Consider the following 17,549-nt stretch of genomic DNA (forward strand, 5'->3'; position numbering starts at 1 on the left):
TATCTCCTTATACAGACATGGCCGCTGGACTGAAATTCACATGACCCATTTATTGTTGTAACTTCTTACCAATTCCTCTTTTGCTAAAGATGCCGAGCTTGTTCTTCACAACCCAACATCTCTGAGTCTGTCTCCTGTCCTGCCGCTCAGCAGCAAGAGCTCCATAACTTCATCGCCCAGCCCCAGACACCTTGATCTCTCTTCAGTCTCCATCCTTGTATTCAAGCTTATATCCTGATCACACTATATTCTCTGTATATTGATCATCTCTGGTATCAGTGGTTCTGCCCTTCACCCGCACTCACACTGACCCTACCTTTCTAATTATTTCTTCATTAAGCCTATTCCCATTCTAGCTGCTGCACTGCAACCGGGAGTTCTTGGCCCGATCTCTTTGGCCTTCAAGCTTCCCCTCTATCTGACTTATCTCCTCTCTTCTCTTCAGTACCTAGTTCTAGCAGATACAATCCATATCTTCCCTACTCAGTCCAGGCTGTCATACCATATTTGTAGAACAGGTCCTCCAGACCATATTGTTCTTCAGGAAGTCCTCTGCGAACCTAAAACAAAAAATACTAAATACTAAATAATGCAGAAAATGAATTTACACAATCAAAGAGACCATATATGCGGTCACATCACAAGAGGGGAGATCCTTGTCTGTAGTTAGCTACTAAACCAAAGACAATATTGAAAACTAACACATATTGATGGCTATTTTCTGGTACTGAGATTCTCCCTCATTTACTTTCCAGAATGGATGACAATTTATCCTGTCTCACTATATACTCCATTTTCGTTTTCTTGCTAAGACATCCTGTCCTTTCTAGAGATATACATTGTGACTGTTCCTTACCACACTCTCGTTCTGTGTGCAGTCATCCTTGTTATTGTTGGAGCAGTACATAGGACGATGACCCATGGTGATGATCCAGGGCCTTTCCAAGCGATGAGATGGGCTGGCGGCTTCCTGTGGAGGGAGATGATCGCAAATGATATACTATTTATTAAATATTACTCATCTTGTACAGGGTCTATTTATACAATAATCCAGGAATATGAAGTAGAGAATGGTGCATTTTATGGCAAGGGGTGAGGCATCTGCGAAAGGATTTTGTTGATTTTGTTTATTGATTTGGTTATTTTGGTTGATGTTTTTTTTTTGTGGACTAACAAGGATTACAGAGGGAGACTGACCTGAAGATCCTTCTGAAGCCACAGGTACTGCTCTCCCACGAGCTCCTTACCATACTGAGGATAAAAATATACCTCGGTGGAGAGCGAGATGATGTGAGCAGGACCGAGGTTCCAACTGGAGATACGAGGAACAGACAGAAATACAAATTAAAACATTTTTTTATTTATATTGGCAGAAGCAGGACTCCATGTGAGAAACACGAGGACAAGCTGACCACGGGGAACCCAAAACATAATGCTGCCAGATAGATACATTGTGTCACTCTAATCGAAATGTGGGGCATCAGGCTGCCCCTCCATTACATCTGTCTGTACATCAGTTTGTCCATGATGTCCCACACTTATCTTGTGAGGTCCCTGGTGATATCACACCCACTCATCAAACACACCTGTGCACTTACCTGTACCACAGACCCTCTGTGCTACCCGGCATTGTGAAACGGTTACGGTAATTGGAGAAGTTACTGAAAGAGAATATGCAGATAAAAATCAGGAACATTAAGTTAAAAAAATGCAACATGGGGACAGAAAGAAATGATAGGGTCTCTCTGTAAACTCAGCGGAAAAACATCTCTCTCTACTGTACTCTGTTTGTCCTGATTAAACGCGAAAGCACAGAACCTCAAAAGGTGGCACAGGATTGATGATGTATAGATTGGATTTATAGATGCCATCTGGACTACCTTAGATAATGGTACTATACGGATCAGATCTGATAGGTCCTGTGTGGATTGGATGTGATAGATACCACGTGGAGTGAATCTGATAGATAAAACGTGGATTGGATGTGATAGATATCGAGTGGATATGATCTAATAGATATCATGCAAACTCATAGATAATCTATCAATCAGAATGCAAACTGATAGATAATCTATAGATCAGATTGCAAAATGATAGATAATCTATAGATTGGAATGCAAACTGATAGATAATCTATATATCAGATTGCAAACTGATAGATAATCTATAGATCAGATTGCAAACTGATAGATAATTTATGTGTGACTTACAACATACCATAATATGAATTCAGCAGAATATTGGTGAAATACTCACTAAGCTTCCTCGTGGTTTCCTGGGCAAGTCATGTAAGGGACATACGCAGCCACTGACTCAATCTGCCGCATAAACTCATCACCGACCTGAGCATCGTCCTGAAAGGAGTGAATGGTGGTTAGTACAAACGATGAGACAACCATCCAATGAGGGAGACTGCCCTACAATAAATAAAACTATCTTATATTCAGTGAGGCTGCCTTACAATGTGTCAGGCTACCAGGCAATTAATCTGACTACCTTATAAATAGTAAGATTTCCCTACAATGAGTGAGACTGTCCTCTTATGAGTGAGGCTGCCTAATGGTGTGTCAGGCTACCTCATAATAAATTAGATTGCAGTAAGTCATCTCAATATATCACGAGTGAGACTGTCCTACAAACAGTGAGACTGTCCTACATACCATGAGACTGCCCTACAAATCGTGAGACTGTTCTGCACACCGTGAGACTGTCCTACAAATTGTGAGACTGTCCAGCAAACAGTGAGACTGCCCTACAAACCGTGAGACTGTCCTGCAAACCGTGAGACTGTCCTGCAAACCGTGAGACTGTCCTACAAACAGTGAGACTGTCCTGCAAACCGTGAGACTGCCCTACAAACAGTGAAACTGTCCTGCAAACCGTGAGACTGCCCTGCAAACAGTGAGACTGCCCTGCAAACAGTGAGACTGTCCTGCAAACAGTGAGACTGTCCTGCAAACAGTGAGGCTGCCCTGCAAACAGTGAGGCTGCCCTGCAAACAGTGAGGCTGCCCTGCAAACAGTGAGGCTGCCCTACAAACAGTGAGGCTGCCCTGCAAACAGTGAGACTGCCCTGCAAACAGTGAGGCTGCCCTGCAAACAGTGAGACTGTCCTGCAAACAGTGAGACTGTCCTGAAAACAGTGAGACTGTCCTGCAAACAGTGAAACTGTCCTGCAAACAGTGAAACTGTCCTGCAAACCGTGAGACTGCCCTGCAAACCGTGAGACTGCCCTGCAAACCGTGAGACTGCCCTGCAAACCGTGAGACTGCCCTGCAAACCGTGAGACTGTACCTGCAAACCGTGAGACTGTACCTGCAAACAGTGAGACTGCCCTGCAAACAGTGAGGCTGCCCTGCAAACAGTGAGACTCTCCTGCAAACAGTGAGACTGTCCTACAAATCATGAGACTGTCCTGTAAACAGTGAGACTGTCCTGCAAACCGTGAGACTGCCCTGCAAACTGTGAGACTGCCCTGCAAACTGTGAGACTGCCCTGCAAACTGTGAGACTGCCTTACAAATCGTGAGACTGTCCTGTAAACAGAGAGACTGTCTGATAGTTCCTCTAGTGAGAACACAGTGTGTAATTTGTAACAGTGCTTTTGTAATGTGAGGACCAGTCTGTCACAGAGCGGGGAGACATGGAGTGACCTTTCGTTTCTGTAAATTGTCCTTATTGCACTCACTAAGAGGAGGCTGTGAGTCATGCAGAGAATCCCCTCACCTTGTCCATATCGTATGCAAAATCCCCTGTAACACATAAAGAGAGACAGTAAGCACTTAGTGTACATTCTGTCTGCACACACTGCCAACAACACAGCAATCACACGCCATGGCATGGTTAGTCCTGCTACAAAGCGCTCTCCGTGTTACTCTCACCTGAATCAGTGAGCGACCTTCATGGCATCACGCACTCCATGCAGCAATCACACGCCATGGCACGGTTAGTCCTGCTACAAAGCGCTCTCCGTGTTACTCACACCTGATACAGTGAGCGGCCTTCATGGCATCACGCACTCCATGCAGCAATCACACGCCATGGCATGGTTAGTCCTGCTACAAAGCGCTCTCCGTGTTACTCACACCTGATACAGTGAGTGCCCTGCATGGCATCACGCACTCCATGCAGCAATCACACGCCATGGCACGGTTAGTCCTGCTACAAAGCGCTCTCCGTGTTACTCACACCTGATACAGTGAGTGCCCTGCATGGCATCACGCACTCCATGCAGCAATCACACGCCATGGCATGGTTAGTCCTGCTACAAAGCGCTCTCCGTGTTACTCTCACCTGAATCAGTGAGCGACCTTCATGGCATCACGCACTCCATGCAGCAATCACACACCATGGCACGGTTAGTCCTGCTACAAAGCGATCTCCGTGTTACTCACACCTGAATCAGTGAGCGACCTTCATGGCATCACACACTCCATGCAGCAATAACACGCCATGGCACGGTTCGTCCTGCTACACAGCGCTCTCCGTGTTACTCACACCTGATACAGTGAGCGGCCTTCATGGCATCATGCACTCCATGCAGCAATCACACGCCATGGCATGGTTAGTCCTGCTACAAAGCGCTCTCCGTGTTACTCTCACCTGAATCAGTGAGCGACCTTCATGGCATCAGGCACTCCATGCAGCAATCACACACCATGGCACGGTTAGTCCTGCTACAAAGCGCTCTCCGTGTTACTCTCACCTGAATCAGTGAGCGACCTTCATGGCATCAGGCACTCCATGCAGCAATCACACACCATGGCACGGTTAGTGCTGCTACAAAGCGCTCTCCATGTTACTCACACCTGATACAGTGAGCGCCCTTCATGGCATCATGCACTCCATGCAGCGATTACTCCCATAATGCACATCATGCACTCCTCATCAGCTCATACTCATACTCTCACTATACACCGTATACTCCAATCTAATCCAGGCCGAGCCCCTCTCTTCTATAGTTAATGGCTATTCTCACCACTATCCGGCTAATAGAAAGCCGGCTGTGGACCGAACGGTAACCTACCAACGTGGAGAATAGCATCATACATGTCCATCTGTGTGTCCTTCTGCAGGCGAGACAGCGACTGAGCATTCTCGTTTCCCATGTCCCCAAACACGGCCAGCCGTGGAGCCCAGGCAGCACCGCTCTGCATGGCACGGAAAGAGAACTTCGGGCTCCAGCCGCGTTCACTGCCGCAGTGATACACTGATCGGAGAGTCAATAGAGAATGAGTGAAGAATGGGAGAGATAATAGGGACAAAAATCAATGTAAGTGATAGTGGGGACCGATAATAGAGGGAGAGTGGGGAGATGACTGGGAGAGGGGGAAACATGCATATATCACAGTATAGTCAGCGTACGTAATTTATTATGGAATAATTCACCAGAGAAATTGGTAGCACTCATTACAGCAAAAAGGGTTAACAATAACGAAGATTATCACCAGGAATCATGGGACAGGGGTAAAAGGACACACTATGGGGGGTACAATAACACACTATGAGGGGGTACAATGACACACTATGGGGGGGTACAATGACACACAATGGGGGGGTACAATGACACACAATGGGTGGCGGGGGGTACAATGACACACTGTGGGGGGTACAATGACACACTGTGGCGGGGTACAATGACACACTATGGGTGGCGGGGGGTACAATGACACACTATGGGGGGTACAATGACACACTATGGGGGGTGCAATGACACACTATGGGGGAGTACAATGACACACTACAGAGGGGTACAATGACACAATATGGGTGGCGGGTGGGGTACAATGAAACACTATGGGGGGGTACAATGACACACTATGGGTGGCGGGTGGGGTACAATGACACACTATGGGGGGTACAATGACACTATGGGGGGGTACAATGACACACTATGGGTGGCGGGTGGGGTACAATGACACACTATGGAGGGGGTACAATGACACACTATGGAAGGGTACAATGACACACTATGGAAGGGTACAATGACACTATGGGTGGCGGGTGGGGTACAATGACACACTATGGAGGGGGTACAATGACACACTATGTGGGGGGTACAATGACACACTATGGGTGGCGGGTGGGGTACAATGACACACTATGGAAGGGTACAATGACACACTATGGGGAGGGAGGAGGGGTACGATGACACTCAAAATCTAAGTGAGAGATTTAAACAGCATCTATTCAGGGGCAGCCAGCTAAATAAGAAGCAATCACCATGGAAACGAATGGAATGTCTCACAGCATTTAGCACTTTGCACCCAAAATAGCACCTGTTCGCCTTAATAAATGTCCCCTAAAACGTGTTACAGAAAAGCAGAGTAAAGTTCCAGTTTTGAGCATGGGGGATCCGAGAGCACGCGGAGATTGTAGAGTGTGGGAATCCGAAAGCGTGGGGATCAGAGAGTGTGGGAATCAGAGTGCACGAGGATCTGAGAGCATGGGGATCAGGGAGCGTGGGAATCAGACAATGTAGCGATAAGGGAGGGTAGGGATCAGGTAGTGTGGGAACCAGAAAGCATAGGGGTCAGATAGCGTGGGGATCAGATAGGGTGCGGATCAGGGGGGGGTGGGGATCAGGGGGGGTGGGAATCAGAGAGTGTGGGAAACGAGAGTGTGGGCATCAGAGAGTGAATTCTTTTTTTGGCAAATTGAGATAGAAAGAAGAGCGATGGGAAGTGGATCCAGATGGGTCCCGTCTCACCATATCTCTGTCCTGGTTTGAGGTCCTTTAAAGAGACTCTGTGAATGTACATAGATCTTTGCATCGGTCCCCCGTCCACAAAAAGGGTGGCATTGCCACACACAGAGATGTTAAATATAGCAGGCCATGGCAGGGCACTGAATTCCACAACAGAGGGGGTGAAGTTCAGTGTTGTCCAGGTCACAGTCATCGAGGTGGGATCACCTGAGCAAAGAAGACACCACATGGTTACTGACCCATCCGGGATATGAGACCACACATTTAGGGTAAGAGGCCACACTCACCAGTGAAGGACAGGTGGACCTGTTCAGGTTGCTCTCTAGAAATGCCAGCACTGTGGATCCATGAAAAGGACACAACTAGGAGGCCGAGAAAAGCCCAAATCTGCATCACTGCACAGAGAAAACAGGGACGTGAATTGTGTGCCGTGACAATACGTTGTCATGCTCTATAAATAAAAGTTATGAATATGTAACGTTCCCCATCACCCACAGAACTCATAAGATATTCTGTCATTATTGCGCCATTCGGTAAACTTGGAATCACCCAGAACGTCAGCAGTTTCTGAGATACTGGAAACTCTCAACATTTCCCAATCAGAGTCACTTCATTCACTCGACTTCCCTATTTTAATGTTTGATGGAAGAAGAAGCAAACCTGCTAAGCGCTTCTACCGGCTTTGTATAATAAGTCACGTGATTTGCTCTCCGTGTTACCTGTTGGACGTTATAAAATCGTGTAGGATCAGCACACATTCAGTCCATGTTACCTGGTGGACGTTATAAAATGGCCTGTAGGATCAGCACACATTCAGTCCATGTTACCTGGTGGATGTTATAAAATGGCCTGTAGGATCAGCACACATTCAGTCCATGTTACCTGGTGGACGTTATAAAATGGCCTGTAGGATCAGCACACATTCAGTCCATGTTACCTGGAGGGCGTTATAAAATGGCCTGTAGGATCAGCACACATTCAGTCCATGTTACCTGGTGGACGATATAAAATGGCCTGTAGGATCAGCACACATTCAGTCCATGTTACCTGGTGGATGTTATAAAATGGCCTGTAGGATCAGCACACATTCAGTCCATGTTACCTGTTGGACGATATAAAATGGCCTGTAGGATCAGCACACATTCAGTCCATGTTACCTGGAGGATGTTATAAAATGGCCTGTAGGATCAGCACACATTCAGTCCATGTTACCTGGTGGACGTTATAAAATGGCCTGTAGGATCAGCACACATTCAGTCCATGTTACCTGGAGGATGTTATAAAATGGCCTGTAGGATCAGCACACATTCAGTCCATGTTACCTGGAGGATGTTATAAAATGGCCTGTAGGATCAGCACACATTCAGTCTATGTTACCTGGTGGACGTTATAAAATGGCCTGTAGGATCAGCACACATTCAGTCCATGTTACCTGGTGGATGTTATAAAATGGCCTGTAGGATCAGCACACATTCAGTCCATGTTACCTGGTGGACGTTATAAAATGGCCTGTAGGATCAGCACACATTCAGTCCATGTTACCTGGAGGATGTTATAAAATGGCCTGTAGGATCAGCACACATTCAGTCCATGTTACCTGGAGGATGTTATAAAATGGCCTGTAGGATCAGCACACATTCAGTCCATGTTACCTGGTGGACGTTATAAAATGGCCTGTAGGATCAGCACACATTCAGTCCATGTTACCTGGAGGATGTTATAAAATGGCCTGTAGGATCAGCACACATTCAGTCCATGTTACCTGGAGGATGTTATAAAATGGCCTGTAGGATCAGCACACATTCAGTCTATGTTACCTGGTGGACGTTATAAAATGGCCTGTAGGATCAGCACACATTCAGTCCATGTTACCTGGTGGATGTTATAAAATGGCCTGTAGGATCAGCACACATTCAGTCCATGTTACCTGGTGGACGTTATAAAATGGCCTGTAGGATCAGCACACATTCAGTCCATGTTACCTGGAGGATGTTATAAAATGGCCTGTAGGATCAGCACACATTCAGTCCATGTTACCTGGAGGATGTTATAAAATGGCCTGTAGGATCAGCACACATTCAGTCCATGTTACCTGGAGGATGTTATAAAATGGCCTGTAGGATCAGCACACATTCAGTCTATGTTACCTGGTGGACGTTATAAAATGGTCTGTAGGATCAGCACACATTCAGTCCGTGTTACCTCGTGGATGTAATAAAATGGCCTGTAGGATCAGCACACATTCAGTCCATGTTACCTGGTGGACGTTATAAAATGGCCTGTAGGATCAGCACACATTCAGTCCGTGTTACCTGGTGGATGTAATAAAATGGCCTGTAGGATCAGCACACATTCAGTCCATGTTACCTGGTGGACGTTATAAAATGGCCTGTAGGATCAGCACACATTCAGTCCATGTTACCTGGTGGATGTAATAAAATGGCCTGTAGGATCAGCACACATTCAGTCCATGTTACCTGGAGGATGTAATAAAATGGCCTGTAGGATCAGCACACATTCAGTCCATGTTACCTGGTGGATGTAATAAAATGGCCTGTAGGATCAGCACACATTCAGTCCATGTTACCTGGAGGATGTAATAAAATGGCCTGTAGGATCAGCACACATTCAGTCCATGTTACCTGGTGGATGTTATAAAATGGCCTGTAGGATCAGCACACATTCAGTCCATGTTACCTGGTGGACGTTATAAAATGGCCTGTAGGATCAGCACACATTCAGGCCATGTTACCTGGAGGATGTTATAAAATGGCCTGTAGGATCAGCACACATTCAGTCCATGTTACCTGGAGGATGTAATAAAATGGCCTGTAGGATCAGCACACATTCAGTCCATGTTACCTGGTGGATGTTATAAAATGGCCTGTAGGATCAGCACACATTCAGTCCATGTTACCTGGTGGACGTTATAAAATGGCCTGTAGGATCAGCACACATTCAGGCCATGTTACCTGGAGGATGTAATAAAATAACCTGTAGGATCAGCACACATTCAGTCCATGTTACCTGGAGGATGTAATAAAATGGCCTGTAGGATCAGCACACATTCAGTCCATGTTACCTGGAGGATGTTATAAAATGGCCTGTAGGATCAGCACACATTCAGTCCATGTTACCTGGTGGATGTTATAAAATGGCCTGTAGGATCAGCACACATTCAGTCCATGTTACCTGGTGGATGTTATAAAATGGCCTGTAGGATAAGCACACATTCGGTCCATGTTACCTGGTGGATGTTATAAAATGGCCTGTAGGATCAGCACACATTCAGTCCGTGTTACCTGGAGGATGTTATAAAATGGCCTGTAGGATCAGCACACATTCAGTCCATGTTACCTGGTGGATGTTATAAAATGTCCTGTAGGATCAGCACACATTCAGTCCATGTTACCTGGTGGACGTTATAAAATGGCCTGTAGAATCAGCACACATTCAGTCCATGTTACCCGGTGGATGTTATAAAATGGCCTGTAGGATAAGCACACATTCGGTCCATGTTACCTGGTGGATGTTATAAAATGGCCTGTAGGATCAGCACACATTCAGTCCGTGTTACCTGGAGGATGTTATAAAATGGCCTGTAGGATCAGCACACATTCAGTCCATGTTACCTGGTGGACGTTATAAAATGTCCTGTAGGATCAGCACACATTCAGTCCATGTTACCTGGTGGACGTTATAAAATGGCCTGTAGAATCAGCACACATTCAGTCCATGTTACCTGGTGGATGTTATAAAATGGCCTGTAGGATCAGCACACATTCAGTCCATGTTACCTGGTGGATGTTATAAAATGGCCTGTAGGATCAGCACACATTCAGTCCATGTTACCTGGAGGATGTAATAAAATGGCCTGTAGGATCAGCACACATTCAGTCCATGTTACCTGGTGGACGTTATAAAATGTCCTGTAGGATCAGCACACATTCAGTCCATGTTACCTGGTGGACGTTATAAAATGGCCTGTAGGATCAGCACACATTCAGTCCATGTTACCTAGTGGACGTTATAAAATGGCCTGTAGGATCAGCACACATTCAGTCCATGTTACCTGGTGGACGTTATAAAATGGCCTGTAGGATCAGCACACATTCAGTCCATGTTACCTGGTGGACGTTATAAAATGGCCTGTAGGATCAGCACACATTCAGTCCATGTTACCTGGAGGATGTTGTAAAATGGCCTGTAGGATCAGCACACATTCAGTCCATGTTACCTGGTGGATGTTATAAAATGGCCTGTAGGATCAGCACACATTCAGTCCATGTTACCTGGTGGACGTTATAAAATGTCCTGTAGGATCAGCACACATTCAGTCCATGTTACCTGGTGGACGTTATAAAATGGCCTGTAGGATCAGCACACATTCAGTCCATGTTACCTAGTGGACGTTATAAAATGGCCTGTAGGATCAGCACACATTCAGTCCATGTTACCTGGTGGACGATATAAAATGGCCTGTAGGATCAGCACACATTCAGTCCATGTTACCTGGTGGATGTAATAAAATGGCCTGTAGGATCAGCACACATTCAGTCCATGTTACCTGGAGGATGTAATAAAATGGCCTGTAGGATCAGCACACATTCAGTCCATGTTACCTGGTGGATGTAATAAAATGGCCTGTAGGATCAGCACACATTCAGTCCATGTTACCTGGAGGATGTAATAAAATGGCCTGTAGGATCAGCACACATTCAGTCCATGTTACCTGGTGGATGTTATAAAATGGCCTGTAGGATCAGCACACATTCAGTCCATGTTACCTGGTGGACGTTATAAAATGGCCTGTAGGATCAGCACACATTCAGGCCATGTTACCTGGAGGATGTTATAAAATGGCCTGTAGGATCAGCACACATTCAGTCCATGTTACCTGGAGGATGTAATAAAATGGCCTGTAGGATCAGCACACATTCAGTCCATGTTACCTGGTGGATGTTATAAAATGGCCTGTAGGATCAGCACACATTCAGTCCATGTTACCTGGTGGACGTTATAAAATGGCCTGTAGGATCAGCACACATTCAGGCCATGTTACCTGGAGGATGTAATAAAATAACCTGTAGGATCAGCACACATTCAGTCCATGTTACCTGGAGGATGTAATAAAATGGCCTGTAGGATCAGCACACATTCAGTCCATGTTACCTGGAGGATGTTATAAAATGGCCTGTAGGATCAGCACACATTCAGTCCATGTTACCTGGTGGATGTTATAAAATGGCCTGTAGGATCAGCACACATTCAGTCCATGTTACCTGGTGGATGTTATAAAATGGCCTGTAGGATAAGCACACATTCGGTCCATGTTACCTGGTGGATGTTATAAAATGGCCTGTAGGATCAGCACACATTCAGTCCGTGTTACCTGGAGGATGTTATAAAATGGCCTGTAGGATCAGCACACATTCAGTCCATGTTACCTGGTGGATGTTATAAAATGTCCTGTAGGATCAGCACACATTCAGTCCATGTTACCTGGTGGACGTTATAAAATGGCCTGTAGAATCAGCACACATTCAGTCCATGTTACCTGGTGGATGTTATAAAATGGCCTGTAGGATAAGCACACATTCGGTCCATGTTACCTGGTGGATGTTATAAAATGGCCTGTAGGATCAGCACACATTCAGTCCGTGTTACCTGGAGGATGTTATAAAATGGCCTGTAGGATCAGCACACATTCAGTCCATGTTACCTGGTGGACGTTATAAAATGTCCTGTAGGATCAGCACACATTCAGTCCATGTTACCTGGTGGACGTTATAAAATGGCCTGTAGAATCAGCACACATTCAGTCCATGTTACCTGGTGGATGTTATAAAATGGCCTGTAGGATCAGCACACATTCAGTCCATGTTACCTGGTGGATGTTATAAAATGGCCTGTAGGATCAGCACACATTCAGTCCATGTTACCTGGAGGATGTAATAAAATGGCCTGTAGGATCAGCACACATTCAGTCCATGTTACCTGGTGGACGTTATAAAATGTCCTGTAGGATCAGCACACATTCAGTCCATGTTACCTGGTGGACGTTATAAAATGGCCTGTAGGATCAGCACACATTCAGTCCATGTTACCTAGTGGACGTTATAAAATGGCCTGTAGGATCAGCACACATTCAGTCCATGTTACCTGGTGGACATTATAAAATGGCCTGTAGGATCAGCACACATTCAGTCCATGTTACCTGGTGGACGTTATAAAATGGCCTGTAGGATCAGCACACATTCAGTCCATGTTACCTGGAGGATGTTGTAAAATGGCCTGTAGGATCAGCACACATTCAGTCCATGTTACCTGGTGGATGTTATAAAATGGCCTGTAGGATCAGCACACATTCAGTCCATGTTACCTGGTGGACGTTATAAAATGTCCTGTAGGATCAGCACACATTCAGTCCATGTTACCTGGTGGACGTTATAAAATGGCCTGTAGGATCAGCACACATTCAGTCCATGTTACCTAGTGGACGTTATAAAATGGCCTGTAGGATCAGCACACATTCAGTCCATGTTACCTGGTGGACGATATAAAATGGCCTGTAGGATCAGCACACATTCAGTCCATGTTACCTGTTGGACGATATAAAATGGCCTGTTGGATCAGCACACATTCAGTCCATGTTACCTGGTGGATGTTATAAAATGGCCTGTAGGATCAGCACACATTCAGTCCATGTTACCTGGTGGACGTTATAAAATGGCCTGTAGGATCAGCACACATTCAGTCCATGTTACCTGGAGGACGTTATAAAATGGCCTGTAGGATCAGCACACATTCAGTCCATGTTACCTGGTGGACGTTATAAAATGGCCTGTAGGATCAGCACACATTCAGTCCATGTTACCTGGTGGACGTTATAAAATGGCCTGTAGGATCAGCACACATTCAGTCCATGTTACCTAGTGGACGTTATAAAATGGCCTGTAGGATCAGCACACATTCAGTCCATGTTACCTGGTGGACGATATAAAATGGCCTGTAGGATCAGCACACATTCAGTCCATGTTACCTGTTGGACGATATAAAATGGCCTGTTGGATCAGCACACATTCAGTCCATGTTACCTGGTGGATGTTATAAAATGGCCTGTAGGATCAGCACACATTCAGTCCATGTTACCTGGTGGACGTTATAAAATGGCCTGTAGGATCAGCACACATTCAGTCCATGTTACCTGGAGGACGTTATAAAATGGCCTGTAGGATCAGCACACATTCAGTCCATGTTACCTGGTGGACGTTATAAAATGGCCTGTAGGATCAGCACACATTCAGTCCATGTTACCTGGTGGACGTTATAAAATGTCCTGTAGGATCAGCACACATTCAGTCCATGTTACCTGGTGGACGTTATAAAATGGCCTGTAGGATCAGCACACATTCAGTCCATGTTACCTAGTGGACGTTATAAAATGGCCTGTAGGATCAGCACACATTCAGTCCATGTTACCTGGTGGACGATATAAAATGGCCTGTAGGATCAGCACACATTCAGTCCATGTTACCTGTTGGACGATATAAAATGGCCTGTTGGATCAGCACACATTCAGTCCATGTTACCTGGTGGATGTTATAAAATGGCCTGTAGGATCAGCACACATTCAGTCCATGTTACCTGGTGGACGTTATAAAATGGCCTGTAGGATCAGCACACATTCAGTCCATGTTACCTGGAGGACGTTATAAAATGGCCTGTAGGATCAGCACACATTCAGTCCATGTTACCTGGTGGACGTTATAAAATGGCCTGTAGGATCAGCACACATTCAGTCCATGTTACCTGGTGGACGTTATAAAATGGCCTGTAGGATCAGCACACATTCAGTCCATGTTACCTGGTGGACGTTATAAAATGGCCTGTAGGATCAGCACACATTCAGTCAATGTTACCTGGAGGATGTTATAAAATGGCATGTAGGATCAGCACACATTCAGTCCATGTTACCTGGTGGACGTTATAAAATGGCCTGTAGGATCAGCACACATTCAGTCTGTTACCTGGTGGACGTTATAAAATGGCCTGTAGGATCAGCACACATTCAGTCCATGTTACCTGGTGGATGTAATGAAATGGCCTGTAGGATCAGCACACATTCAGTCCATGTTACCTGGAGGATGTAATAAAATGGCCTGTAGGATCAGCACACATTCAGTCCATGTTACCTGGTGGATGTAATGAAATGGCCTGTAGGATCAGCACACATTCAGTCCATGTTACCTGGTGGATGTAATGAAATGGCCTGTAGGATCAGCACACATTCAGTCCATGTTACCTGGTGGATGTTATAAAATGGCCTGTAGGATCAGCACCCATTCAGTCCATGTTACCTGGTGGACGTTATAAAATGGCCTGTAGGATCAGCACACATTCAGTCCATGTTACCTGGTGGATGTTATAAAATGTCCTGTAGGATCAGCACACATTCAGTCCATGTTACCTGGTGGACGTTATAAAATGGCCTGTAGGATCAGCACACATTCAGTCCATGTTACCTGGTGGATGTTATAAAATGGCCTGTAGGATCAGCACACATTCAGTCCATGTTACCTGGTGGACGTTATAAAATGGCCTGTAGGATCAGCACACATTCAGTCCATGTTACCTGGTGGATGTTATAAAATGGCCTGTAGGATCAGCACACATTCAGTCCATGTTACCTGGTGGACGTTATAAAATGGCCTGTAGGATCAGCACACATTCAGTCCATGTTACCTGGTGGACGTTATAAAATGGCCTGTAGGATCAGCACACATTCAGTCCATGTTACCTGGAGGATGTAATAAAATGGCCTGTAGGATCAGCACACATTCAGTCCATGTTACCTGGAGGATGTTATAAAATGGCCTGTAGGATCAGCACACATTCAGTCTATGTTACCTGGTGGACGTTATAAAATGTCCTGTAGGATCAGCACACATTCAGTCCATGTTACCTGGTGGATGTTATAAAATGGCCTGTAGGATCAGCACACATTCAGTCCATGTTACCTGGTGGACGTTATAAAATGGCCTGTAGGATCAGCACACATTCAGTCCATGTTACCTGGAGGATGTAATAAAATGGCCTGTAGGATCAGCACACATTCAGTCCATGTTACCTAGTGGACGTTATAAAATGGCCTGTAGGATCAGCACACATTCAGTCCATGTTACCTGGTGGACGTTATAAAATGGCCTGTAGGATCAGCACACATTTAGCACACGGCAGGGAATGTGTCCATATTCCAGGTTATTAACTGGAAGAACGGATGACTTAGAGACGTTTTTCAGTTGAGCTATTTTGTCCTTAAATTTGAAATTCACTTTAGTAAATAACCCTGGTAAGTGTCAATACTAATTTATCCGATTGGCGTCAGCAAAGAACGAGTTAGTAGCGCAATACAGGACTCACGCAGTCACCAACACAATCGCCAAAGCAGTCACCAGCACAGTCAATAATGCAGTGTCTCACGCAGTCACTAAAGCAGTCACCAACGAAGTCACGAATGCAATCACTAACATAGTCACTAGCGCAGTCACCAATGCAGTGTCTCACGTGGTCACTAACGCAGTCACCAATGCAGTAACTAACACAGTCACTCACTCAGTCACCAATGCAGTGTCTCACACAGTCACTAACACAGTCACCAACGTAGTCACTAACACAGTCACTCACGCAATCACCAATGCAGTCACCAACACGGTCTCCAACGCAGTCATTCATGCAATCACCAACGTAGTCACTAACGCAGTCATCAACACAGTCACTCACGCAATCACCAACGCAGTCACTCATGCGGTCACCAACGCTGTCTCCAATGCAGTCACCAACAGTCTCCAACGTAGTCACTAACGCAGTCACTCATGCAATCACCAATGCAGTCACTCACACAGTCACTCACGCAGTCACCAACGCATTCACTAGCCTAAAAGCGAGATATTGACGCGATGGTTTATTTCTCAGTGTTATGTGGAATTAGAATTTTATATCCACCACGGGTGTCTTTTTACAGACAACTTTCTGTTTATCAAACGTTACTATAGCGGCGCACTTTATCAGCTACCATTGATGGCTCCTTCTGGTGCTAATTGCACCGTGTTAATAAAAGTCATAACATAAAGAATAGAAAGTTAGAATTCTGCCTAATCGTAATAATTAACAAGCTCAAAACACACAGATCCACCACCCAACACCTGGTTCCTCTTTATGTACCTACCTGCCATCCTGCCCCCCAGGTGTAGTTAGCTGGCATATGCTGCAATGCGATATGTAAGGGATCAGTGGGTGACAGCAAGTTGCCATAAAGTTATCAGCTGACTGCCCCGGAAACAAAACAAATCGAAAGGATAAGGGGCATTGCTGGTGTCACACTGCCCCCCAGTGTCTACAACATGTAATGCGCTGACAGTCCAAACATGGCTGCCATATTCCATTAACCCTTTCACTACCAGATTCTTTACGTTTAAAGATAGCATAACATTTATTAGAAATATGGGATGCATAGTCACAAATAAATGTAGGATCGAACAGTGTTTCGGTGCAGTTAGCTGTGCAGAACACACACAAAATTCAATTATTGTAAATTTACAGCATTTTTGTCATTTTCCAGAAATTTTGGAGGGATAATCCCGATTTCCTGCTCCCTTGGCCTGTGGAATACACTGTCAGCGTAATTTACCAAAGTGAGAATTCAAAGTGAATTTCCAATCTAAGGCCAGGGCAGTTGAGCTGGAAGCATGGCTGACTTGGAGCATTTTTACAGTTGGGTTATTTTGACCTTAAAGGGACACTCCAACTACCCAAATCCTGCTGAAATGCTTTACTTGTGAAGAA

At 45.4% G+C, this 17,549-nt stretch overlaps 1 protein-coding gene across 1 annotated transcript in view; it reads right to left on the minus strand.

Moving 5' to 3' along the window:
* ACP7 (acid phosphatase 7, tartrate resistant (putative)) overlaps positions 1-17,018 on the minus strand; it is a 29,629-nt gene extending 12,611 nt beyond the window's left edge. Inside the window, exons 1-10 of the mRNA XM_063431225.1 lie at positions 16,933-17,018; positions 6,992-7,099; positions 6,708-6,911; positions 5,025-5,207; positions 3,725-3,750; positions 2,257-2,354; positions 1,599-1,661; positions 1,198-1,312; positions 857-970; positions 503-560 (exon numbers count right to left, since the gene is read on the minus strand). Coding sequence (XP_063287295.1) covers positions 503-560; positions 857-970; positions 1,198-1,312; positions 1,599-1,661; positions 2,257-2,354; positions 3,725-3,750; positions 5,025-5,207; positions 6,708-6,911; positions 6,992-7,099; positions 16,933-16,939 — 976 coding nt within the window. The 5' untranslated portion in view covers positions 16,940-17,018. The remainder of the gene's footprint in view (positions 1-502; positions 561-856; positions 971-1,197; positions 1,313-1,598; positions 1,662-2,256; positions 2,355-3,724; positions 3,751-5,024; positions 5,208-6,707; positions 6,912-6,991; positions 7,100-16,932) is intronic.
* Positions 17,019-17,549: the final 531 nt, after the last annotated feature.

Source organism: Pelobates fuscus, chromosome 9 (genome assembly GCF_036172605.1).
Source record: "Pelobates fuscus isolate aPelFus1 chromosome 9, aPelFus1.pri, whole genome shotgun sequence".
Lineage (NCBI taxonomy): Eukaryota > Metazoa > Chordata > Amphibia > Anura > Pelobatidae > Pelobates > Pelobates fuscus.